The sequence below is a fragment of the Salvelinus sp. IW2-2015 genome, linkage group LG15, assembly GCF_002910315.2.
Source record: "Salvelinus sp. IW2-2015 linkage group LG15, ASM291031v2, whole genome shotgun sequence".
Lineage (NCBI taxonomy): Eukaryota > Metazoa > Chordata > Actinopteri > Salmoniformes > Salmonidae > Salvelinus > Salvelinus sp. IW2-2015.
The window spans coordinates 41,525,912-41,551,720 of record NC_036855.1 but is presented as its reverse complement, the minus strand read 5'-3'; the positions used below and the strand labels follow the sequence as shown (position 1 = coordinate 41,551,720).

Here is a 25,809-nt window from a genome sequence, read left to right as displayed (position 1 = left end):
AGCCTTTTAAAATGATAAACTTGGATTAGCTAACACAACGTGCCATTGGAACACAGGAGTGACGGTTGCTGATAATGGGCCTCTGTACGCCTATGTAGATATTCCATAAAAAATCTGCCGTTTCCAGCTACAATAGTCATTTACAACATTAACATTGTCTGCACTGTATTTCTAATCAATTTGATGTTATTTAATGGATCAAAAAATGTGCTTTTCTTTAAAAAACAAGGACATTTCTAAGACACCCCAAACTTTTGAACAGTAGTGCATGTAAGAATGCTGTTCATAGACTACAGCTCAGCATTCAACACCATAGTCCCCTCTAAGCTCATCACCAAGCTCAGAACCCTGGGACTGAACACCTACCTCTGAAACCAGATCCTGGACTTCCTGGCGGGCCACCCCTAGGCGTTGGGGGTAGGCAACAACACATTCGCCATGCTTACCATCAACACGGGGGCCACTCAGCGGTGTATGTGTAGGCCCCTCCTGCACTCCCTGTTCACCCACAACTCCAACACCATCATCAAGTTTGCTGACGACGCAACGGTGGAAGGACTGATCACCGATGACGATGAGGCAGGCTATAGAGAGGAGGTCAGAGACCTGGCAGTTGTGGTGCCAGGACAACAAAATATCGCTCAACGTCAGCAATACAAAGGAGCTGTTCGTTGACTACAGGAAAAGGAGGGGCGAGCACGCCCCCATCTACATTGATCGGGCTGTAGTGGAACAGGTCAAGAGCTTCAAATTCCTTGGTGTCCACTTCACCGAGTTGTGAAGAGGACACAACAGTGCCTTTCCCCCTCATGACGCTTGAAAGATCTGGCATGGGCCCTCAGATCGTCAAAAAGTTCTACAGCTGCACCATTGAGAGCATCTTGACTGGCTGCATCACTGCCTGGTACGGCAACTGCAAGGCACCTGATTGCAAGGCGCTACAGAAGGTGATGAGTACGGCCCAGTACATCACTTGGGCCGACTCCCTGCCATCCAGGACCTCTATACCAGGCAGTGTCAGAGTAAGGCCCAATTATATTTTTTAAACTCCAGCCACCCAAGCCATAGATTGTTCTCTCTGCTAACGCACGGCAAGCGGTACCACTGTACGAAGTCTGGAACCAACAGGACCCTGAACAGTTTCTACCCACAAGCCATGAGACTGCTAAACAAGGCTGCTAAATACTGTAGCTAATCAAATGGCTACCCGGACTACCTGCATAGACCCTTTTTCGAACTCTCTCTCTATGCACACACACTGGACTCTACCCACACACTCACACATACTTACACCCCAACACACACATAACATACGCACACATGCATACCGACGCCACACACATAGGCTGTTGCTCCACATACATTGCTGCTACAGTCTATTACCTATCCTATTGCCTAGTCATTTTACCCCTACTTATATGTATACAGCTACCTCAATTACCTCGCACCCGTGCACATCGACTTGGTACTGGTACCATGTTAATTTTTATATGTTATTGTTATTCATTCCTCGTATCACTATTTATATTTTTTATCTTAAACTATGCATTGTTGGAAAAGGACCCATAAGTAAACATTTCACTTTCAATGTAAGCATTTCACCTGTTGTTTAAGAAGCATGTGACAAATAACATTTGAGAGAAAGAGAGAGAACAATATATGGAGAGAGTGAAAGAGAGGGAGAGGTCGATATTATATTGCTGATCTGTACAGTGAGTAGGTGGGCAGTATGAGAGCTTGGCTCGGATTCCTATTGGCGCCTTTTGCATTTCACAGAGAGAAGGATTAATCTACACCAGCTTGTGTGTGTGTGTGTGTTTGTCTGTATACCTGTAGTTCTGTGTTGTTGGGGACGTATTGTGTGTGCTCTCCCATCAGTAAGTCTATCACAGGATGTCTGCCGTCCCTGATCACGATCTGACGGTCTCCCTCACACAACACCGGCCTGGGAGAGAACATACAGTTATATACTATGAGGTGAGAAGTAGGGGGTGTAGTTGGCGAGAGAGGGACACAGAGATGGAGATGTTTAGGGTGTAGTTGGCAGTAGAGCTAAGCCTTCTGGGCCCAGTCCACTCCTCCTCACAGGCTGTTTAAAGCTGTAACACACACACACACACACATAAACACACATAAACACACATACACACACACACACACACACACACACACACACTCATACCTAAGGTAAAGGTCATCAGAGTGATTACCTGCAGTAGTTCCTCTGCTTAGCCACCTCAGCCAATGAGAACAGACAGTCCACTGTTGCTAAGTTACCAACAGCCTTCTTCATAGTGTGGTAGTACTCCCCAAACTGACTGAGAGCGAGAGAGAGAGAGAGAGAGTGAGAGAGAGAGTTTGAGTGTAGAAGGGGAAGAACAGAATATGAGTTGGCCTACTGTATGTTATCTGGCTCTGCTCCATGTCATAGGCTATAGGCTAGTTCATTTAGCTGACAAGATTATTTTATATGATATGATTTTATAGTAAGAAGAATATAATTGAACTTAGTTGAATAAAATAGAAAGGATATTTTTCCCATTGTGGAGCGAGTGCGCATATGAAGTTGAGCGTAAAAGTGATCATTTGAAACAGGTCATATATGCTAGATTTAGAGATAAGTTGTAAGTTTAGTTTAAAATAAATTATGGGCTGTGTCGTAGAATTACAACATTACGTTAATCACATTACTTTTATATTAGAATGTAAGCATATATTAGTACTTACACTGTCTGTTTTTCTTAGAGGCAACATAATAGAGTTCTTAGAACTCTCATGTGTCTGTGTTGGGAGAGAAGCCTCTGAGATTTAACATTGACAGTAGATTTACGATGGCTTGGTGATAAAACAACATTCCCTTCCATTAGTGTCTGTGTGCCTGTCTGTCGGTGCCAGGGAGACCCAATCTCCAGTTTATTTAAGGAAAGGACCTTGTGTCTATGTTGCATTAGTATTTCTGTATAAGAAAGAAGTAAATGAACTAGAGACAGATATTTGGCGCCATGTAAATCTTGACGTCTGTTGCATGAGAGCAAAATGTACTTTTGTATAAATTCTCTCATCTGTGATTTGTCATGAATATCCAGGAGGATGGACTATGTTATAAAATGCTGTGGCTTAGTTCTGCTGTTTGGGCTCTCAATGAATCGCCTACTGTACAGGTGGGTCATTGACAAGCTCCGTTACTGCAGTAATTAAATAATAAAGTTTGATTGTTTTGAAGAAATCTAAAAGTCTCTCCTTTTGATTAGAATAATTCCACGACAGCTGCATGATGCGACTATTGATGATTTGAGAGTCACAAAGCTTGCGCTCTGTTCCTTGCCTCAAGCTGCACATCTGTTCACTCATCAAGTGATCATATTTCCACCCATCAAACTATACTCAATTTAATCTTGTCTTTACTAATATGTAAAATGTATTTCGATATACTGAACAAAAAGATAAACACAACATGTAAAGTGTGGGTCCCATGTTTCATGAGCTGAAATAAAAGATCCCAGAAATGTTCCATACACACAAAAATATTATTTAATAAAAATGTTGTGCACAAATTTGTTTACATCCCTGTCAGTGAGCGTTTCTCCTTTGCCAAGATAATCCATCCACCTGACAGGTATGTAACCAAGCCAGCCCAGGACCTCTTACATCCAGCTTCTTCACCTGCGGAATCGTCTGAGGGATCGTCAATGATGCCGAGTAGGCTACTTCAGTTTTAGAGCGAAGCATGTGCTTAAAATGAGCTGCTCCAACCCTGTTCCTGCAGTGCTTCATTTGGGAAACCAAGTGAAATCTGTTCGGGAACATTGATGGTAACATGTTTTCGTACGAAAACATATTTCACTAAACTGTTGACAGCCCCTCTGAGCGCTCTAGAAAGGAATAAAGAAGAGAGAGGAGGAGATGGAAATGCACAGTGGTGAGATATTCTGTATGGCTAAAGGTAAATGTGTCACCTAATTCATTTTGAAAATAAAAAAGGCTATTCAAAATCAAATATAAATGTACTATAATTGTAGGCTAACTCTGTATGCTGCCCTGCACAATCAATGAACCAACAGCATCGCCCAGGGCTATGCGTTCTCTCCCAGACTGCTGGATAGAAATTTGGGAGTGTAGCATTACGTCCATCCAGTATGAATAAAAAAACAGCCCACACTCAAAGGCGATTATTCTAATTAGTTTAATTTTGGAGAATAGGCTAGACTAGAGGTGATTTTAGCATGTAAATCTTGGTGGGGAAAAAAATATATAGAAAAGTGGGATGCATGCCAGCAAAGCTACTACACAACACAACACTAAACAATACATTAAGTGCACTATAACGGTGCCAAACGGTGCCCACAAACTGTTAGGGCCTACATAATGCTGTCCCAACAGCAGTCCCAATACCTTACCACTGTTACATCTGGCTATCAGTGGAGCCTTGTCTAGCAGCGAAACAGTTCATTCATTCAGCCTCATTTACTGCCTTTAAAAAAAACAAAGCTGACTATGGCTGACTTGCTTAAACAAATGTGGTTTCTAATGACAATTGAGATGTACAAACTATGTCATAAGGGGACAACAAGCAGATAGGAAGCAATCCATAATTTCGATTAAGACATTAATGAGCGAGCTAGGATGGACGTAGTCAATATAACTATTTGTTTAGCACTTTTGAAATGTTCTCCCTGTATGCCAAGTCAGAACCGTAGAATAAATAAAAGTGGCATATAAGCAGACAACAAAAGCTCTTACAATATTCAATGGATACATTTCTCTAGGCTATATGTGCACTACCAAGTCAGAACAGTAGTCTAAATTAAGAGGGGTGAATAGACCAAATTATTAGGGTGAGGCACATGGGCTACTAACATCTTACTACACAACATGCACTTAGTATTACTTTCTTAGCTACAGTATACATAACTCCCTGGCATATATAATTCATGCAGCAGCAAACAATACATTTTTGGACTCACCTTGTTATGCTGTGCTCACTTGAACAGGAAGGTGGCGCGACGGTCCTTCGTGGGCAAATTTCGTCTTCAAAGTATGGCATTCTCTGGATTTATGGTGCTTTCAAAACAACTGGGAACTTGGAAAAAAAGGTTGAATCATGAGGACGTCATTGATCTTCAGGTCGTAGCTGTAGAAAGAGGCCGGATGACCGTTCAAACGTATTTTCCCTGTCAGAGCTCGTTTATTCCCGTCTTCCCAGTTGTCTTGAACTCACTGAAGTCAAGTTTTTGCAGTTCCGAGTTAACAGTTGTTTTGAGCGTGACACAAATCATGCTTCATTGACAGCATGGCCAATGTTGAATGTTAATAATTTTAAGCGTGGAAAAGAGATCCTGAAACCCAGACTTGGGACCACATAGCCACTGAATAGCAAGCTAGTGATTAACCACTGTCACTGATTCCTTCTAAACCACTCATTGTTGAATTTGCGATTTCCAACTTGTTGTGTAATGTTTATGTCCAATGGCCCAATGAGCACCGATATGTTTTATCTATAACTTCTCTTCATTATTTCTCTTCATATGACAAGGATTAAAAAGGATTTTCCAGTAGATTGTCGACTTGATTCATGATGATGACTGCTAGCTAAGATTTTGAAAGTATGATGTTGACATGATCAGTCCAATCAAAGCTACAGTACATATAACGTGATTTGAAGTCATTTTATCTGTGGCCAATGACCTTGAGCCTTCTTGGATGGGCACTTCTAATGTAACTCTATGGCAGCCTCCAAGGGGCTACAAGTTTCTAGCTCTACCCTTAGACTTGGCGGTGACGTAGTGTCCCCATGAGTGACAGAACAGAGCCAATCACAGCGCAACGCTCCATATTTTCTGCTGGCTTGCCACACCACCACAGAAAGAACTGAGCTAGGCTGAAACACCTGCATTTTGGAGCTGCCTTACTCAAGAAAACAAAAAAGAGACCATACCATGTTTGTATGCGGCTTCATTGGCAAACTGATATGTGACACGTATTAATGTCAAAATGACATGCAAACAGGCAAGCCCCCCCACTGGGCTAGACCTATTTTATTTATTTCACCTTTATTTAACCAGGTAGGCAAGTTGAGAACAAGTTCTCATTTACAATTGCAACCTGGCAAATATGTACCGTCTTAAATCAATTTTGGTTTTGGTTTTTCTGGCATGGGTAATATGTGGTAGGCTATGTATTGTATAACGGCACAATCAATAATCAAAGTTTTTTTTMGGGGGGGGGGGCTTAGGCTCATAAGCCTATGCATAAACTCTAATATGCGTATGGGTGTTTTAAATTAATCATCGCCTTAGAAAGCGCTGTCCATTTCGTTCTGTTAGGCTTTGAAAAAACATCCACAACAACCATTTTTTACACTCAGTTTCAACCTGCTGTTGAACTTTCTTCAAATTGATCAGCACAGTGGGGTGAATTTTAAAAGCATGATACTGTTTTGATGATAAGTGTTTGATGTGATTTTCGATTGCATTTGCATTGATATCAATGGTTAGAGGGACAATAGGGCTCCGTGTACCAGGCCATTTGGACCTGATGGTCGTTAGCAAGTTGGGTACTACCAAAACTTGTCCAGAGTGCATAAGAGGAGATTACCGTGACATGTAATTTTACTGCGGTCATGACTCATGACTGCCGGTGTGGCGGTAATACAGTCACCACAACAGCCCTATTCACTCACTCCGAGACCTTGAAGTAGTTGTTGTGGAGCGATAGGTAACGGTGCTTTGAGGGTGACTGTTGTTGATGTGTGCAGGGAGTCCCTGGTTCAATCCCACATTGTGGCAAGGAGAGTGACGGAAGAAATACTGTTACATTAAGGTAAGTAAGACAAGCGCATATCACAGTCGCTGCAAGTAAAACTTTCCTCCAAGTACAGCTATTAGCACAATCAGTGATAGTAAGAAAATAAAATGCAAGTGTTAGTGCAAGGGGGTGCTTGGGGGTTAAACCAAGAGGCTTTTGAAGAGACATTTTTGGAAGATGGGTAGGGACTGTCTGGATTACAGGAAGGAGCTTGTTCCTCCATTGTGGTGCCAGGACAGAGAAGAGCTTTGACTGGTATTTGGGGAGCTGTCCCTCATAGGAGTGGAGGTGCCAGGAGACCTGACATGGCGGGTTGGAGGGAAGGACGTCTTTTCATGCGTTTTTTTTAAGGTAACTTTAAAACACCTAAAACGGCATATTACTGCTTCTTACCTTATCAGCTGGACTGGCTTGTAGTCCCAGTAAAAATGCTAATTAGAAGTGAAATGCTAATTAGCTGCGTTGTGCAGTGTTCTAAAAAGTATGTTTTACTCTCGTGGATTTCTAGCACTTTGCTACTACTGATATGTAATTGACAGTTGGTGTTAGTCGCCGGTGGAAATGTTACATGTAGCTCCTTTAAACTAGGTCTTAAACCTCCCATTGGAATTTCTGCTGTTTTACATATCAACCCCCTGCCCACTTTGGATGGATGTTAACAACATTAAATTGATGTACTGTAGGTGATGAATAAGGGATACATACTGTAGGAAGTTGGTCCATTCTTTCTGGCTGTCGATGAGCAGCTGTTCTCTGAGCTGGGACAGACTCCTACATCTTCCTATCAGGTACGGAGACTGGTACCTACTCACTGCCTTAGTACTTGAAGGGAGTAGGGGCAGGAGGGAGGGGGAGAGAGAGAGAGAGTGATTCATCCTCAGTCATAGATCATGGTCATTGATTTCATTTCCCAGCTCAACAAATATCACAATTTCCTGTCAGGACCTCTATCTTACAAGACGGTGGTCAGAGAAATGAGACGGAGGGGAAAGGTAGACATAAAAGGAAGAGACAACACTGATTAGAACAGATAAATAAAATGTGACAAAATGTGTAACACTCCCATCTCTGTCCTCTCTGTGTTCTCACCTGCTGATCTTAACCCAGTCGGACGGAACCACAGACACCATAGAGTTCTTCACCTCTATCAAGAACTGGGATGGGGGAGGAAAAGAGGGAAGCAGGAAGAGAGGGATGCAGGGGGAGAGAGAAGGATGGAGAAAGGTTAGGAGGTAGAACAGGAGGGGAGATAAATAACTTGCCTGCAGACAGAGACAACATCAATTTGATTAAAACACACAAACAAGCCTTAAAGATGTAGTCCCCTGTTTTGGGGACCTGCGTGGTTCTGGTACCGGTTAGGACAGACATTTGTGCTTATAAATCGATATGTGGACACCACAGATCGAAATGGCTTGCATTGAGAGGTAGCCCTGATTCTTATTGAAATTAGTTTGCCTCTTCTGCCTGTGTGACGCAGGATGTGAAATCTGACACCATTTGAAGCTAGGATGTCCCTCCTACCATTTCATTCGCTCTTCCGACTCTCCATCAACTCCTGGCTGAACCCTATTTTCATATTTGTACTGTGTACTTGAGCTTGTGTCTTCAAAAGTGACTACACCTCAGCAATGTATAACTATTTTTACCAGTAAGGTGAGATTTGAACCTTTCTTGCAGCATTACTAATTATTGTTTATGGCAGGTTTTCCAAAACTCGGTCCTGGGGCCCACTCAGGGTGCACGTTTTGGTTTTTGCTGTAGCACTACATAGCTGATTCAAATAAACAACTCATCATCAAGCTTTGATTATTTGAATCAGCTGTGTAGTGTTAAGGGCCCCACCCCCTGCATCTAAGCCCCATAACAGAGTTTGGGAAACCCTGGTTTATGGCCCTCTTATGATAAATAATTACTTTGGGGGATTACATAAGGCTACATTTAAGCAGTTAATAAGTCAGACACACACATACACAACTAAATTAGATCACCACTGTGACCTAGCCACCTACAGAAAATGAGGCCATCAGTGCCCGCCTAACACAAACACATACACTCACCTATTCACCCGCAGCTTTTCTCACAAACATACACGCACGCCTAAATTAGATCACCACTGTGACTCAGCCACCTACACAAAAGGCCTCTTCACACTTAGTAAACTTTTTGTAAAAATACCATAGGCTACACATATTACTCAAATGCAAACTTGTGTACTTGCTACGTCTCGACCACTATCTCTGGAAGTAGCGCCTGACACTCGCCCAACAGTTGCACCACTTGAAGCAGGGCAGTGTAAACAGAATTGTCTCGTTGAGTTAACACTCCTACAATATAAATGGTAATAGCAGTGCAATGTTTTTTAAACAGTTGAAATGTATAGACATTTTCCTAATATTTGAGACTTGTTTTATAGATTTTTTACTTAAGTGCCTGTTACATTCTGAAATTGTCGCATTAGCCGCCGGCTGCACTGAGCCTCATAAAACTATGGAAGCCCATCCCCACCACCAAAAACATGGAAAATATAGATCATACAAATAGGATATGTTGTTTCATTTGTAACATTGTGTGATTTCAGAGGTGGCACCACAGGTCCCAGAGTGGTGGTGGGGAAATTGTTTTCCTGGGGCCCAGAGTTTTTCCTGATCTGGTAGTATGCTAACCTAACCAACTCCGGATCCTAGTTTTAGCGCATGACATAGTAATAAATCAGCTGTAAAAACATTTTTATATGGGACCAAATTAATAATAAGGTCATATGGTAAAAAAATAAATACTGGAAAGACTCCTGGCCCAGGGAGGATGAAAACAGTAAAACCCTTTAAACAGACAACTGCGATTAGACAAAAACTAACAGGGTTGAGCTCGTTGTATGCAGGGTTGCATTGTGTAGGCCTTTGCAGCTGTAATTAAAAAGATACTCATCCAGTATGTCATCACTATTGTGATGATTAATTAATTCCAGTCAATAATTTTGGATTCAAAAGGCCTAGGTAGCCTAGCCATCCAAAGTGTGAATTTAACACTACTTGATGAATACATGCTGTTAAAGCAACTGTGCTTTTGTCTACAATAGACCAACATAGCTACTGTAGTAAGTCAAAGTTGTGTGCTGGAAAACCTTGGCTGAGCATGGGTGAAGTAGGCATTGTGGTGCTCACGTGAATTTATTTTCTTTATTGGCTTCAGACCAATGCCTGTTTCTCAATTGAAACACAATTTTTTGTTTTTAATTGTAAAATTGTCATTTTGAGCTGCGGACCAAGTATGTCACGTTGCCAGCCACAGCGAACGGCAAGGCTGTAATGTGAATTGAAAAGTAGAATTATCTTTCGCCACCCCGCCCTCCTCAGACTCTCCTTCATATCTTGTAGTGGGAATAGGGCTAAAATGATATTAGTCTCTGCCTAACACAAACAGACACACACTCCCCTGTCCACCCGCAGCGTCTGTCACACACAACACACACTCTCTCTCTCTCTCTCCGTTACCTCTTGTCCACTGACTCTGACGTAGTCCAGTGTGGGGGTCCTGAGTGTGTATCGGACCTCTCTCCGGTGGTCTTGTATCTCAGTCAGAACCGATTGGATCTCGACTCTCCTCCCCTGGAGCACTGGGAAGCCCGACAGGTCACAGAATAGCTCCCTCTTATCCCCTGACCTACACACACACATTTTTTACTTTCACCTGTATGCAGATGACACTGTGGTGTATGCCATTGCCGCACAGCTGACCAAGCTTGGTCAGAGCTTCAATCTGCCTTTATTTCACAACAGAAAACCATTGATTAACTGAAATTGGTACTTAATGCAGGTAAAACCAAGTATATGTTATTTACAAAATGACGTAAAAATGTATCTGATGATTTGGATGGTGCCCACTTATTAATATCTGGGCATCTGGATTGACGAAAAGCTATCTTTCAAAAAGCAAGCTGATGAATTACTTAAATTCATAATTAATATAGACCTCATCTATAGGAAAAGGTCCTGTCTTTCATTAAATAGCAGAACAAGTCAACATTCATTCTGGTTACTGACTATGGCGATATCGTCTATATGAATGTATTGAAGCCATTGGATGTAGTTTATCATAGTGCATTGCGCTTTATTACGGGTGATATGTTCAGTACACATCAATTACATTTTGTATTAGAAAGTAGGCTGGCCCTCTTTGAAGTCTTGAAGATCGATGCAATAAAATGCAAATGAATTACTTAAAAATCATACAATGTGATTATCTGGATTTTTGTTTTAGATTCCGTCTCTCACAGTTGAAGTGTACCTATGATAAAAAATTACAGACCTCTACATGCTTTGTAAGTAGGAAAACCTGCAAAATCGGCAGTGTATCAAATACTTGTTCTCCCCACTTTATATATATATATATATATATATACACACACACACACACCTTTTAAAAATATATTTTCCTTTATTACAGTTGAATTCGGAAGTTTACATACACCTTAGCCAAATACATTGAAAATCAGATTTTCACAATTCCTGACATTAAATCCAAGTAAAAAAATTCCCTGTCTAAGGCCAGTTAGGATCACCACTTTATTTTAAGAATTCACAGGCAATGTGTATTGGAAGAGATTTCTGAATGTACTTTACCCAGCATTACACCCCTCCAACCAGACATGCTTTATCTACTCATTTGCTGGATGCAGAGTTCAACACAGTTCAAGTGAAGGTCAAGCAAATCATAGAGAAAACAGACTGTATTGCAATCATCTCTGATGGGTGGTCGAATGTTCATGGGCAAGGAATAATTAACTACATCATCTCCACCCCTCAACCTGTATTCTACAAGAGCACAGACACAAGGGACAACAGACACACCGGTCTCTACATTGCAGATGAGCTTAAGGCAGTCATCAATGACCTTGGACCACAGAAGGTATTTGCACTGGTGACAGACAATGCTGCAAACATGAAGGCTGCTTGGTCTAAAGTGGAGGTGTCCTACCCTCACATCACACCCATTGGCTGTGCTGCTCATGCATTGAATCAGCTCCTCAAGGACATGGCACTGAAAACAATGGATACACTCTACTAGAAAGCCAAGGAAATGGTTAGGTATGTGAAGGGTCATCAAGTTATAGCAGCAATTTACCTCACCAAGCAAAGTGAGAAGAATAAGAGCACCACATTGAAGCTGCCTAGCAACATCCGCTGGGGTGGTATTGTCAWCATGTTTGACAGTCTCCTGGAGGGGAAGGAGTCTCTCCAAGAAATGACCATATCACAGTCTGCCGATGTATTTTGGGAGAGAGAGGTAAGCAGCCTGAAACTTCTGAAACCTAAAGCAGTAGCCATTGCACGGATTGAGGGAGACAATGCCCTACTGTCTGATGTTCAGAATCTTCTTGCAGATGTAAGAGAAGAAATCCGTACAGCCCTCCCCACTTCACTGTTGCTCCAAGCAGAGGAAAATGCAATTCTGAAACGCATCAAAAAGCGTGAGGACTTCTGCCTGAAGCCCATACACACCGAAGCATACATGTTGGACCCAAGCATGCTGGCAAGAGCATCCTGTCTGGTGCAGAGTTCAACAAGGCCTATGGTGTCATCACTACTGTGTCTCGCCACCGTGGCCTGGATGATGGCAAGGTTCTTGGCAGTCTGGCGAAGTACACTTCCAAGCAAGGGCTTTGGGATGGAGATGCAATAAGGCAGTCGTGCCAACATATCTCATCAGCCACCTGGAGGAAGGGACTTTGTGAATCTAAGGCTCTTTCCCCTGTTGCTTCCATCCTCCTCCAAATCCCACCAACATCAGCCGCCTCAGAGTGCAACTGGTCCTTGTTTGGGAACACACACACCAAAGCACGCAACAGGCTGACCAATACAAGGGTTGAGAAATTGGTGGTCATTTGAGGCTTTTTGAGCCTGACAACGTTGAAAACATTTTTGGGAGACGCGATGGATCATTGGTGATCATTCAATATTCCCTTTCTTTTGTTGTTCAGTGGAATCATCCCATGTGAAGACTCAACTCATTTAATGAAAGTTCAAGGAAGGATTTAATCATTTGCAATTATGTCAACTTATGATAAGGTAAAATGTTTATGTTTCTGTCTCCATATGATGTGGTAAATAAATTTGCGTTCTCTCACTGTCAACTGCGTTTATTTTCAGCAAACTTAACATGCGTAAATATTTGGATGAACATAACAAGATTCAACAACTGAGACATAAACTGAACAAGTTCCACAGACATGTGACTAACATAAATGGAATAATGTGTCCCTGAACAAAGGGGGGGTCAAAATCAAAAGTAACAGTCAGTATCTGGTGTGGCCACCAGCTGCATTAAGCACTGCAGTGCATCTCCTCCTCGTGGACTGCACCAGTTTTGCCAGTTCTTGCTGTGAGATGTTACCCCACTCTTCCACCGAGGCACCTGCAAGTTCCCGGACATTTCTGAGGAGAATGGCCCTAGCCCTCACCCTCCGATCCAACAGGTCCCAGACGTGCTCAATGGAATTGAGATCCGGGCTCTTCGCTGGCCATGGCAGAACACTGACATTCCTGTCTTGAAGGAAATCACGCACAGAACGAGCAGTATGGCTGGTGGCATTGTCATGCTGGAGGGTCATGTCAGGATGAGCCTGCAGGAAGGGTACCACATGAGGGAGGAGGATGTCTTCCCTGTAACGCACAGCGTTGAGATTGCCTGCAATGACAACAAGCTCAGTCCGATGATGCTGTAACACACCACCCCAGACCATGAGGACCCTCCACCTCCAAATCGATCCCGCTCCAGAGTACAGGCTTCGGTGTAACGCTCATTCCTTCGGCGATAAACGCAAATTTGACCCCCCTGGTGAGACAAAACCGTGACTCGTCAGTGAAGAGCACTTTTTGCCAGTCCTGTCTGGTCCAGCGACGTTGTTGCCAGTGATGTCTGGTGAGGACCTGCCTTATAACAGGGCATCTTTCTTTTGTGTTTTTCAGAGTCAGTAGAAAGGCCTCTTTAGTGTCCTACGTTTTCATAACTGTGACCTTAATTGCCTACCTACCGTCTGTAAGCTGTTAGTGTCTTAACGACTGTTCCACAGGTGCATGTTAATTAATTGTTTATGGTTCATTGAACAAGCATGGGAAACAGTGTAATAAACCCTTTACAATGAAGATCTGTGAAGTTATTTGGATTTATTATCTTTGAAAGACAGGGTCCTGAAAAAGGGACGTTTCTTTTTTTGCTGAGTTTATATCCAATGCAAAAAACATCTACATTTAAATGGTATTAATATTAATGTGCATATATTCCCGTTAATTCCCATATATTCCCGTTAATTCCCACGAAAAGTTTCCACCTCTGAATATTCCCCAAAATGTGCAACCCTATGTATAAACAATGCTCCATCACATATTCTGTCTTCCTTTTGTGATGATTTTTAATAACTTTAATAGCAAATTAAGGGCAACAATTGACTCCAAAGCTCTAGTGAAGTTGGAGAAGGCCACTTCCAAATGGAAAGCCCCTTGGATGAGTGAGGAAACGAATAAATTAAAGAGAAAGTGCAGAAAGGCAGAGCAGAAATGGCAAAAGTCAAAGTTGCAGGGCCATTATGATATTCTGAGAGAGCAACTTTTCCACCATAATTTGCAAATACATTCATTAAAAATCCTACAATGTGATTTTCTGGATTTGTTTTTCTCATTTTGTCTGTCATAGTTGAAGTGTACCTATGATGAAAATTACAGGCCTCTCTCATCTTTTTAAGTGGGAGAACTTGCACAATTGGTGGCTGACTAAATACTTTTTTGCCCCACTGTATGTAAATGTGATATTTCATTTTATTTATTTTTATTTCAAAAAATCTGTTTTGCTTTCTCATTATGGGGTATTTGGTGTAGATTGTTGCGGAACATGTTTCATTTGATCCATTTTGGAATAAGGCTGTGATGTAACAAAATGTGGAAAAAGGGAAGGGGTCTGAATACTTTTATTTAACTATGCAAGTCAGCTAAGAACAAATTTTTATTTTTACAATGACGGCCTACCCCGGACAAAGGCCTCTTTAGTGTCCTCTCCCCTAACCCGGACGACGCTGGTCCAATTGTGCGCCACCTTATGGGTCACCTGATCACGGCCGGTTGTGATACAGCCCGGGATCGAATCAGCACTGAGATGCAGTGCCTTAGACCGCTGCACCACTCGGGAGCCCATACTTTCCGAAGACACTGTACTTATTGTTGGAGCCAAAGCACAGAGATAGAATCTGGTCGCACATTTTAATTCATGCTGCAGTACAGGTACTTACCAAGACCAGACAGAGAGCACACATAACACTGGTTTTTAAAATAGTCCATGATTGTGCACACCAGTACATGTTAGACATGCTTTAAAGTTATGTACCCAGTAGGTCCTTCAGGTCCTCTGGTACTGGCCTTTTAACTATCACAAAGCCTAGGACCAAGACGCATGGAGAGGCAGCCTTTAGTTACTATGCCCCCAACCTCTGGAATAGCCTGCTAGAGAACCTGAGGGGGGCCGAAACTGTGGGAATTTTTAAACGCACAATTTTTTAACACACCTTTTTAGCTTTGTTTTTCCTTAAGGTGCTTTTTAATCGTTCAGTTTTAATTGTTATTATTTCGTTTTTTTATCCTCTTATATTTGTTGTGTAGTAAATATTTCAGTTTATATTTACATTGTTTTATTTGTTTTTTCCTGTAAAGCACATTATGTTGCAGTCCATGTCTGAAATGTGCTGTATAAATAAAGACTGATTTGATTCTCCACTCAGATGAGAATTCACAAATGGACATTCTATCAGCAGTAAGGGCTCTGTGTCGCTACTTTTCTCTGGTATTTTTCTAAGTGTAGACCACTTTTCTCAAATAAAATGCAAGATTAACTTTAAGCAATACATTAGGAAATGTAGCTGGCTACATTCTTTCTATGATAAACATTAGAAATATGATGGCCATGTAACGTTTTCACAAAAAAATAATTTTCATTGTAAGCTCATTTACTTGGGTGGCTGCCAGCCAAATAGCAATGCACTTCTGTTGTCATTTTCTGCTAAATGCGTTGTACTAATGTATTTTCTGTGAAGGAAAACTAAAGTTGCACGCCCCTGATCACTCTATTAAAGCAACAAAAATAAACACTTGACTTTCAATATAAAACGTGACCCCTGTCAATACACAGCTGGACTCACCTGCTCCCGCTTTCTTTCGTTGTGCTATTTTGCCTTATTTCCTAACTTATTGCACAAGTTGACTGCATGTATTTACTTAAAAAGTAGCTACAAATATTAAAATGCATTGAAAAACTTCAAAGAAATAGTTTCAACGGTATTGAAAAACCATCCCGTGGCTATTTCCAAATACCCCAGTATACGGTATAACCCTCAAGCCTAACACACACACGCCCACACTGTGGTGACTCACTTGGCTGCCTTCTCGTTGAGGACTTTGAGAAAGTTGTGAGCGGGAGCCAGCAGTTCAGGTGTGTCCAATAGGAGCCCTCGGAGCAGAGAGGAGCTGAGCTGTGATTGGATGGATGGGAGCAGAGCCTGTAGTTCCACCCCCAGCCGAGAAAGACTGCTGCTGATGAGGTAGAACTCCTGGGTGGAACACTGGAACACACACATGCAAACACACGATATTAAAACTCAATTCATCTTTCATATATTTCCCTGTGGTGAGGTAATATCATTGACATAACTGAGAATGTATCAATTAGATCATGGAATAAAACAAGAGTATGTGTGTGTGGGGAGAGAGATAAGATGTAAATTCCTCACTCTCATCTAATACTGATATGACAGCTGTTAAGCCTAATTTACATCTTACGCTTCCGCGCTATTAGGTCGGCTCGAATGAAATTATGCAATATCGAATGTCCGCTACCCTCCACACATGTCCGCACGGACTTCCTCAATCTCTGTGTCCGCAGGACGCTTTTCCTAGGTGGTGTGCGGACGTGCAACCCTGTGCGGACATGAGCAGATGTTCAATTGAAGCGGAAGGTGTAAAGTAGGTCTTAGGACTCACACACTAACCTGTAAAGTAAGGAAGTAACCCTCCCTTTGAAAACAGCCTATGTGGCATCAATGTAAGTCCGAATAATTTATTCTAGTGTCAAAATTCACTACAAAAGTGTAATAGGATAATTTTGGTAATGAAGTTAATCTCGTCTAAAACAGAGTTTGGAACGTCAGTGCATCACAACGAGTAAATTAAGGTTGGGTTTGGATTACAATATGTGATAGAAAAATTACATATTTACCTGATTTGTTGGATATTTGATGATTATATACTTAACTAAACAGTAAGACATTTCTGTTCTATTAAATGTCTGTGTGAACTGAGAAGAGCCTAAAAACCTACAGCTGGCATTCCATAGATGAGATGTGGTGGGTGTCAATGAGACCGAGATAGCCTGGAGGAACAGAACAAAGGCCGCAGTATTCCTAATTGTCCTGGCATCTGGGAGGCCACACCAGAGGCGGATAAATCCAAAGTGACTTATGGTTGCTCCCCAATCTATATGGGAAGGGTTGAACCAGCCATGACTGAGCATTCTTGGTATCAACTATATAAGGAACAGCATGGTCTGTCAAGGTCTGTAAAGTCAAGACCGTTGCGCTGACTAATGTAAGAATATTTCAAGATAAATACAGAGGACTAAAGGTCAAGAGGCCTAAAGGTCAAGAGGACTAAAAGTCAATACTAACGATCAATGGAAATAGGTGTTTTTTCTGTAATAGGGAAATAATGAGCAATGGGTCAGAGACATGGAAGGAATTTGTCTACACATTGAGCCTGAAATAGGATACTTGTTATTTGGCCATTGGTCCAGTTTTATTGCAAGGAATCCTAATTGGTCAACCACAGGCTAGGGCTGGGTTATAAAGTACATCCTGTCCCTTAGTTCTGTGGAGAGAATCACTGAGGACAGATGTGTCCGTACTTGTTGCACGTCATGTCGTCACACGTCATCAGAGTGCGCAGCTGAACATTGTATGCTGGAAAACATTCGGTTTGTTATTTTTGATTGAAACAAAACCGATATTCATTAAATACGAATACAGAACATGTTTTTGCATCGAACCCGCGACACGGTTTGCTTTTAACAGCAAGGACCGCTATTTCTTGTCCCGGAATCCTGCTTAACAGACCGGTTTAAGCCTGCTTGACAGAGAAGCTAAACTGCTAGCCATCAAGCTAAGGAAGTTAGTACCAGATGAGTTTTGTCTGAAGAAATAACGGTTCCAGCGCTGAAGGAGCTGTATCTATTACGCACTGTTTCAGGACAAACCGGATCACTCGGAGTTCCATTGGCAATTGTTTACCTGCCGAGGATTTCCTCGTCCTTCTTGCCAGAAGTGATTCTGGGCAGCTCCATGGTAAGAAATGTGACCGTTCCTGGTGCAAAAACAATGTTTTATGACGGAGCTTGAGTAAATGACATTACTAAGCTGCTCTCGAATGCACTATGCCAGGACATGGAAATCAATTATATCGTAGTCCATGTGGGTTTTAATGACATTATGAAGGGCAGTTCTGAAAAGTTGAAACTGGATTTTTAAAGAGTTGATTGATTCTCTACTAAACACTAACAAAAGACCTATCATATCCGCTATCTCTGAATCGCAGCATTGTACGCTTTAGCAGGATTCTTTCTCTTCACAACTGGCTACATGATTATTGCAGCTCAATGGGTGTAACTTTTGTTGACAATTTCGATACCTTTGGAAACAAAACACGTTTTATAAGGAGGATGGGATCCACCCAAATCATTTGGGATCCTGGATTCTTTCACAGCACTATAAGGCTGCTTTGAGACAATGATTTATCAATGACTCAAGCCCAGCTCAGCTAATCCCTACCATTGTGACGCAGAGTTGTCATAATGCTTCAGCAATTGTACATTAGACCAGGGGCATCAGTAGACACAATATAAGTAACCTAATGTATGTCCCTTTAACTGCCCTGAATGCCTCTACTGATCCTACAGTTATTATATGCAAAAATCATGTGCCTATGAACCAGATTTATACTGTTAGCACTAAGCTGGTGTGCCCTGGGAGGAAGTCCACTATCAGCAGCTCACCCTGCACTAACATAAAGAACATGAGCACATCTACTGCTGCTAAGCTTCCCAGTAAAACAATCAAAGCAAGTAAGGATCCTCAAAGAAAAATTATAAAAATAGCACAAGTTAATATATGTAGCTTTAGAAACAAGGTTCATGAAATCAATAATTTGCTAGTAACAGATGACATTCATATTCTGACTATCTCTGAAACTCACTTAGATAATACCTTTGACGATACAGTGGTAGCAATACAAGATTATAACATTTATAGAAATGTGTTGCTGTTTATATTCAGAACCACATTCCTGTAAAGATTAGAGAGGATCTAATGTTAAATACTGTTGAAGTAATATGGATACAGGTTCATCTGCCTCACCTAAAGCGCATTCTGGTGGGAAGCTGCTATAGACCAAGTGCTAACAGTCAGTATATGGATAACATGTGTGAAATGCTTGATAATGTATGTGATATCAACAGAYAAGTATATTTTCTGGGTGATTTAAATATTGACTGGCTTTCATCAAGCTGCCCACTCAAGAAAAAGCTTCAAACTGTAACCAGTGCCTGCAACCTGGTTCGGGTTATCAGTCAACCTACCAGGGTAGTTACAAACAGCACAGGAATGAAATCATCAACATGTATTGATCACATCTTTACTAAATGCTGCAGGAATTAAGCAATACCCAGATCCATCGGATGTAGTGATCACAATATAGTAGCCATATCTAGGAAAACCAAAGTTCCAAAGGATGGGCCTAATATATTTTTTTATTTCATCTTTATTTAACCAGGTAGGCTAGTTGAGAACAAGTTGTAATTTACAAATGCGACCTGGCCAAGATAAAGCAAGGCAGTGCGACACAAACAACAACACAGAATAACACATGGAATAAACAAACATGCAGTCAATAATACAATAGAAAAGGACTATATACAGTGTGTGCAAATGAGGTAGGATATGGGCAATAAATAGGCCATAGTGGCAAAATAGTTACAATATAGCAATTAAACACTGGAGTGATAGGTGTGCAGAAGATGAGTGTGCAAGTAGAGATACTGGGGTGGAAAGGAGCAAAATATATACAATAAATAACAGTGTGGGGGATGAGGTAGTTGGATGGGCTGTTTACAGATGGGCTATGTACAGTTGCAGTGATCTGTGAGCTGCTCTAACATCTGGTGCTTAAAGTTAGTGAGGGAGATATGAGTCTCCAGCTTCAGTGATTTTTGGATGCTGGTGCTGCTGTGGTGACCAGTGAGCAGAGATAAGGCGGGGCTTTACCTAGCAAAGACTTATAGACGACCTGGAGCCAGTGAGTTTGGCGACGAATATGAAGCGAGGGCCAGCCAACGAGAGCATACAGGTCGCAGTGGTGGGTAGTATATGGGGCTTTGCTGACAAAACTGATGGCACTGTGATAGACTGCATCCAATTTGCTGAGTAGAGTTTGAGGCTATTTTGTAAATGACATCGCCGAAGTCAAGGATCGGTAGGATAGTCAGTTTTACGAGGGTATGTTTGTCAGCATGAGTGAAGGATGCTTTGTTGCGAAATAGGAAGCTGATTCTAGATTTAATTTTGGATTGGAGATGCTTAATGTGAGTCTGGAAGGAGAGTTTACAGTCTAACCAGACACCTAGGTATTTGTAGTTGTCCACATATTCTAAGTCAGAACCGTCCAGAGTAGTGATGCTGGACGGGCGGGCAGGTATGGGCAGCGATCGGTTGAAAAGCATGCATTTAGTTTTACTTGCATTTAAGAGCAGTTGGAGGCCATGGAAGGAGAGTTGTATGGCATTGAAGCTTGCTGTACTAAGAGGTCATACAATACATTTTGTTGTGATTCCTATGTTATTGATGTATATATTATCTGTTGGTCCGTCGTGTGTAACGAGGAGCAAACAGACAAAGCACTTGACACATTTATGAAATATGCTTATTCCAGTTGCTAATAAACACGCACCCATTAAGAAAATTACTGTAAAAACTGTTAAATTCCTGTGGATTGATGAGGAATTTTAAAATTGTATGGGTGAGAGGGATGAGGCAAAAGGAATGGCAAATTGCAAATTGAGAAATAATGTGACTAAACTGAATAAAAAGAAAAGGGGTGCGGTTTCAAAATGGCTACGTAAGATGTGTTCCGAGGCCACTCCACTAAGGGCTGATACTTCTATGTTTTAACCTTTTATCTATCAAAACAAGAACAAATTTTGCACACCTACTGACTCGAGCAACATTCCGGTGACATTATTGGATATGTCCGGAACTGGGAAAACGGTAAACAAGAGACACGACGAAGACTAGCAACAAGATGGCGGATGCTAACGGCTACACTACGCTCTGATTTCATGACCGAACTTCACTCCTCTGTGTCAAGTCTACGAGCTGAAATTATGACAGAAGTCCAGTCAACTATGGCAACACTACAAACGACTTTCGCGACAAAACCCCCAAAAATAAAGGATATGGAAACGCCATTGACCGACATAGATAATTCGCTTACCGAATTGGAGACCAAAAACGACGAGCACGTGAAGTTAAAGAACATACAGTGGGGGAACAAGTATTTGATACACTGCCGATTTTGCAGGTTTTCCTACTTACAAAGCATGTAGAGGTCTGTCATTTTTTCATAGGTACACTTCAACTGTGAGAGACGGAATCTAAAACAAAAATCCAGAAAATCACATTGTATGATTTTTAAGTAATTAATTTGCATTTTATTGCATGACATAAGTATTTGATCACCTACCAACCAGTAAGAATTCCGGCTCTCACAGACCTGTTAGTTTTTCTTTAAGAAGCCCTCCTGTTCTCCACTCATTACCTGTATTAACTGCACCTGTTTGAACTCTTACCTGTATAAAAGACACCTGTCCACACACTCAATCAAACAGACTCCAACCTCTCCACAATGGCCAGACCAGAGAGCTGTGTAGGACATCAGGGATAAATTGTAGACCTGTACAAGGCTGGGATGGGCTACAGGACAATAGCCAAGCAGCTTGGTGAGAAGGCAACAACTGTTGGCACAATTATTAGAAAATGGAAGAAGTTCAAGATGACGGTCAATCACCCTCGGTCTGGGGCTCCATGCAAGATCTCACCTCGTGGGGCATCAATGATCATGAGGAATGTGAGGGATCAGCCCAGAACTACACGGCAGGACTGGTCAATGACCTGAAGAGAGCTGGGACCACAGTCTCAAAGAAAACCATTAGTAACACACTACGCCGTCATGGATTAAAATCCTGCAGCGCACGCAAGGTCCCCCTGCTCAAGCCAGCGCATGTCCAGGCCCGTCTGAAGTTTGCCAATGACCATCTGGATGATCCAGAGGAGGAATGGGAGAAGGTCATGTGGTCTGATGAGACAAAAATAGAGCTTTTTGCTCTAAACTCCACTCGCCGTGTTTGGAGGAATAGAAGGATGAGTACAACCCAAGAACACCATCCCAACCGTGAAGCATGGAGGTGGAAACATCATTCTTTGGGGATGCTTTTCTGCAAGGGGGACAGGACGACTGCACCGTATTGAAGGGAGGATGGATGGGCCATGTATCGCGAGATCTTGACCAACAACCTCCTTCCCTCAGTAAGAGCATTGAAGATGGGTCGTGGCTGGGTCTTCCAGCATGACAACGACCCGAAACACACAGCCAGGGCAACTAAGGAGTGGCTCCGTAAGAAGCATCTCAAGGTCCTGGAGTGGCCTAGCCAGTCTCCAGACCTGAACCCAATAGAAAATCTTTGGAGGGAGCCGAAAGTCCGTATTGCCCAGCGACAGCCCCGAAACCTGAAGGATCTGGAGAAGGTCTGTATGGAGGAGTGGGCCAAAATCCCTGCTGCAGTGTGTGCAAACCTGGTCAAGAACTACAGGAAACGTATGATCTCTGTAATTGCAAACTAAGGTTTCTGTACCAAATATTCAGTTCTGCTTTTCTGATGTATCAAATACTTATGTCATGCAATAAATGCAAATTAATTAATTAAAAATCATACAATGTGATTTTCTGGATTTTTGTTTTAGATTCCTTCTCTCACAGTTGAAGTGTACCTATGATAAAAATTACAGACCTCTACATGCTTTGTAAGTAGGAAAACCTGCAAAATTGTCAGTGTATCAAATACTTGTTCTCCCACTGTACGTGTGGTCGGAATTACAGAAGGGATGGAAGGGCGCAATCCTACCGAGTTCATGGCCACTTTCCTGCTTGACGTCCTTGGCGGAGAGACGTTTGACCGGCCCCCAGTCATCGACAGGGCACATCGCACTCTAGCGGTAAAACCACAGCCCGGTCACCCTCCCAGAGCAATGCTGGTCCGCTACATTACTTCCAGACCAAAGAGAAAATTATTCGCACCTCCCATGAAAGAGGACAACTGAACTACAATGGCAAGCGGATCCATATCTTCCCAGATTACTCTGCAGATCTGGCAAAATGCAGAGCTGCATACAAAGGTGTAAAAGCCCACCTTCACAAGGCAGGAGTCAGATTTGGCCTGATACACCCGGATAACTGAGGATTACTTTACAGGGGTAGCCACACATTTGAAGATCCCCAGTCTGCGCTCACCTTCTACACCGGGACAATATCCACTCTACAGCGGCACAGAACCCAGATCCGTGAAGGTTGCTAGTTGTGTTATTAGGGTGCACACATGGTCAGTGTATAGACATGAACGTGAGTAACTTTTATTTGCCCTAGCAAAATTATGCACCACATACAGATGACTGAATACCTTGGGTCGGAACCATAACCATCACATCCGGCGCCGGAAAGAGATGGCCGCCTCGCTTCGCGTTCCTTGGAAAATATGCAGTATTTTGCTTTTTTATGTGTTATTTCTTACATCGGTACCCCAGGTAATCTTAGGTTTCATTACATACAGTCGGGAGGAACTACTGAATATACGATTAACGTCAACTCATCATCGTTCCTACCAGGAATATGACTTTCCGAAACGGATCCGTGTTTTGCCTTCCACCCAATACAATGGATCTGATCCCAGCCGCGACCCTGTGCGACGCCGTAAAAGGGGAAAACGAGGCGGTCTCGTGGTCAGGCTTCGGAGACGGGCACATCGCGCTCCACTCCCTAGCATACTACTCGCCAATGTCCAGTCTCTTGACAATAAGGTTGATGAAATCCGAGCACGGGTAGCATTCCAGAGAGACATCAGGGATTGCAACGTGCTCTGCTTCACGGAAACATGGCTAACTCAAGAGACGCTAACGGAGTCGGTGCAGCCAGCTGGTTTCTTCATGCATCGCGCCGACAGAAACAAACATCTTTCTGGTAAGAAGAGGGCGGGGGGGTATGCCTTATGATTAACGAGACGTGGTGTGATCATCATAACAACACACAGGAACTCAAGTCATTCTGTTCACCTGATCTAGAACTCCTCACAATCAAATGTCGACCGCATTATCTACCAAGGGAATTCTCTTCAATCATAATCACAGCCGTATATATTCCCCCCCAAGCAGACACATCGATGGCCCTGAACGAACTTTATCTGATCTTTGTAAACTGAAACCACACACCCTGAGGCTGCATTCATCGTAGCTGGGGATTTTAACAAGGCTAATCTAAAAACAAAACTCCCTAAATTCTATCAGCATATCGATTGTGCTACCAGGGTGGGAAAACCCTAGATCATTGTTATACTAATTTCCCGACGCATATAAGGCCCTCCCCCGCCCCCTTTCGGAAAAGCTGACCACGACTCCATTTTGTTGATTCCAGCCTACAAACAGAAACTAAACAACAAGCTCCCGCGCTCAGGTCTGTTCAACGGTCCGACCAATCTGAATCCACGCTTCAAGACTGCTTCGATCACCGCGGATTGGAATATGTTCCGCATTGCGTCCAACAACAATATTGACGAATATGCTGATTCGGTGAGCGAGTTCATTAGGAAGTGCATTGACGATGTCGTACCCACAGCAACGATTAAAACATTCCCAAACCAGAAACCGTGGATTGACGGCAGCATTCGCGTGAAACTGAAAGCACGAACCACTGCTTTTAACCAGGGCAAGGTGACCGGAAGCATGACCGAATACAAACAGTGTAGCTATTCTCTCCGCAAGGCAATCAAACAGGCTAAGTCCCAGTACAGAGACAAAATCGAGTCGCAATTCAACAGCTCAGACACAAGAGGTATGTGGCAGGGTCTACAGTCTATCACGGATTACAAAAAGAAAACCAGCCCCGTCGCGGACCAGGATGTCTTGCTCCCAGACAGGCTAAACAACTTTTTTGCCCGCTTTGGAGGACAATACAGTGCCACTGACACGCACCCCCTACAAAACCTGCGGGCTCTCCTTCACTGCAGCGAGGTGAGTAAAACATTTAAACGTGTTAACCCTCGCAAGGCTGCAGGCCCAGACGGCATTCCCAGCCGCGTCCTCAGAGCATGCGCAGACCAGCTGGCTGGTGTGTTTACGGACATATTCAATCAATCCTTATCCCAGTCTGCTGTTCCCACATGCTTCAAGAGGGCCACCATTGTTCCTGTTCCCAAGAAAGCTAAGGTAACTGAGCTAAACGACTACCGCCCGTAGCATCACTTCCGTCATCATGAAGTGCTTTGAGAGACTAGTCAAGGACCATATCACCTCCACCCTACCGGACACCCTAGACCCACTCCAATTTGCTTACCGACCCAATAGGTCCACAGACGACGCAATCGCAACCACACTGCACACTGCCCTAACCCATCTGGACAAGAGGAATACCCATGTGAGAATGCTTTCATCGATTACAGCTCAGCATTTAACACCATAGTACCCTCCAAACTCGTCATCAAGCTCGAGACCCTGGGTCTCGACCCCGCCCTGTGCAACTGGGTCCTGGACTTCCTGACGGGCCGCCCCCAGTGGTGAGGGTAGGTAAACAACTCTCCACCCGCTGATCCTCAAACACT

The 25,809-nt window shown here is 42.7% G+C and overlaps 1 protein-coding gene across 1 annotated transcript in view; it reads right to left on the bottom strand.

Annotated features, from left to right (window-relative positions):
- The window catches only part of msh3 (mutS homolog 3 (E. coli)), a 121,741-nt gene that overhangs the window by 42,831 nt on the left and 53,101 nt on the right, over window positions 1–25,809 (bottom strand). Inside the window, 6 exon segments of the mRNA XM_024002453.2 lie at window positions 1,831–1,945; window positions 2,211–2,318; window positions 7,510–7,626; window positions 7,894–7,958; window positions 10,299–10,467; window positions 16,221–16,408. Of these exon segments, the coding sequence (XP_023858221.1) occupies window positions 1,831–1,945; window positions 2,211–2,318; window positions 7,510–7,626; window positions 7,894–7,958; window positions 10,299–10,467; window positions 16,221–16,408 (762 nt within the window).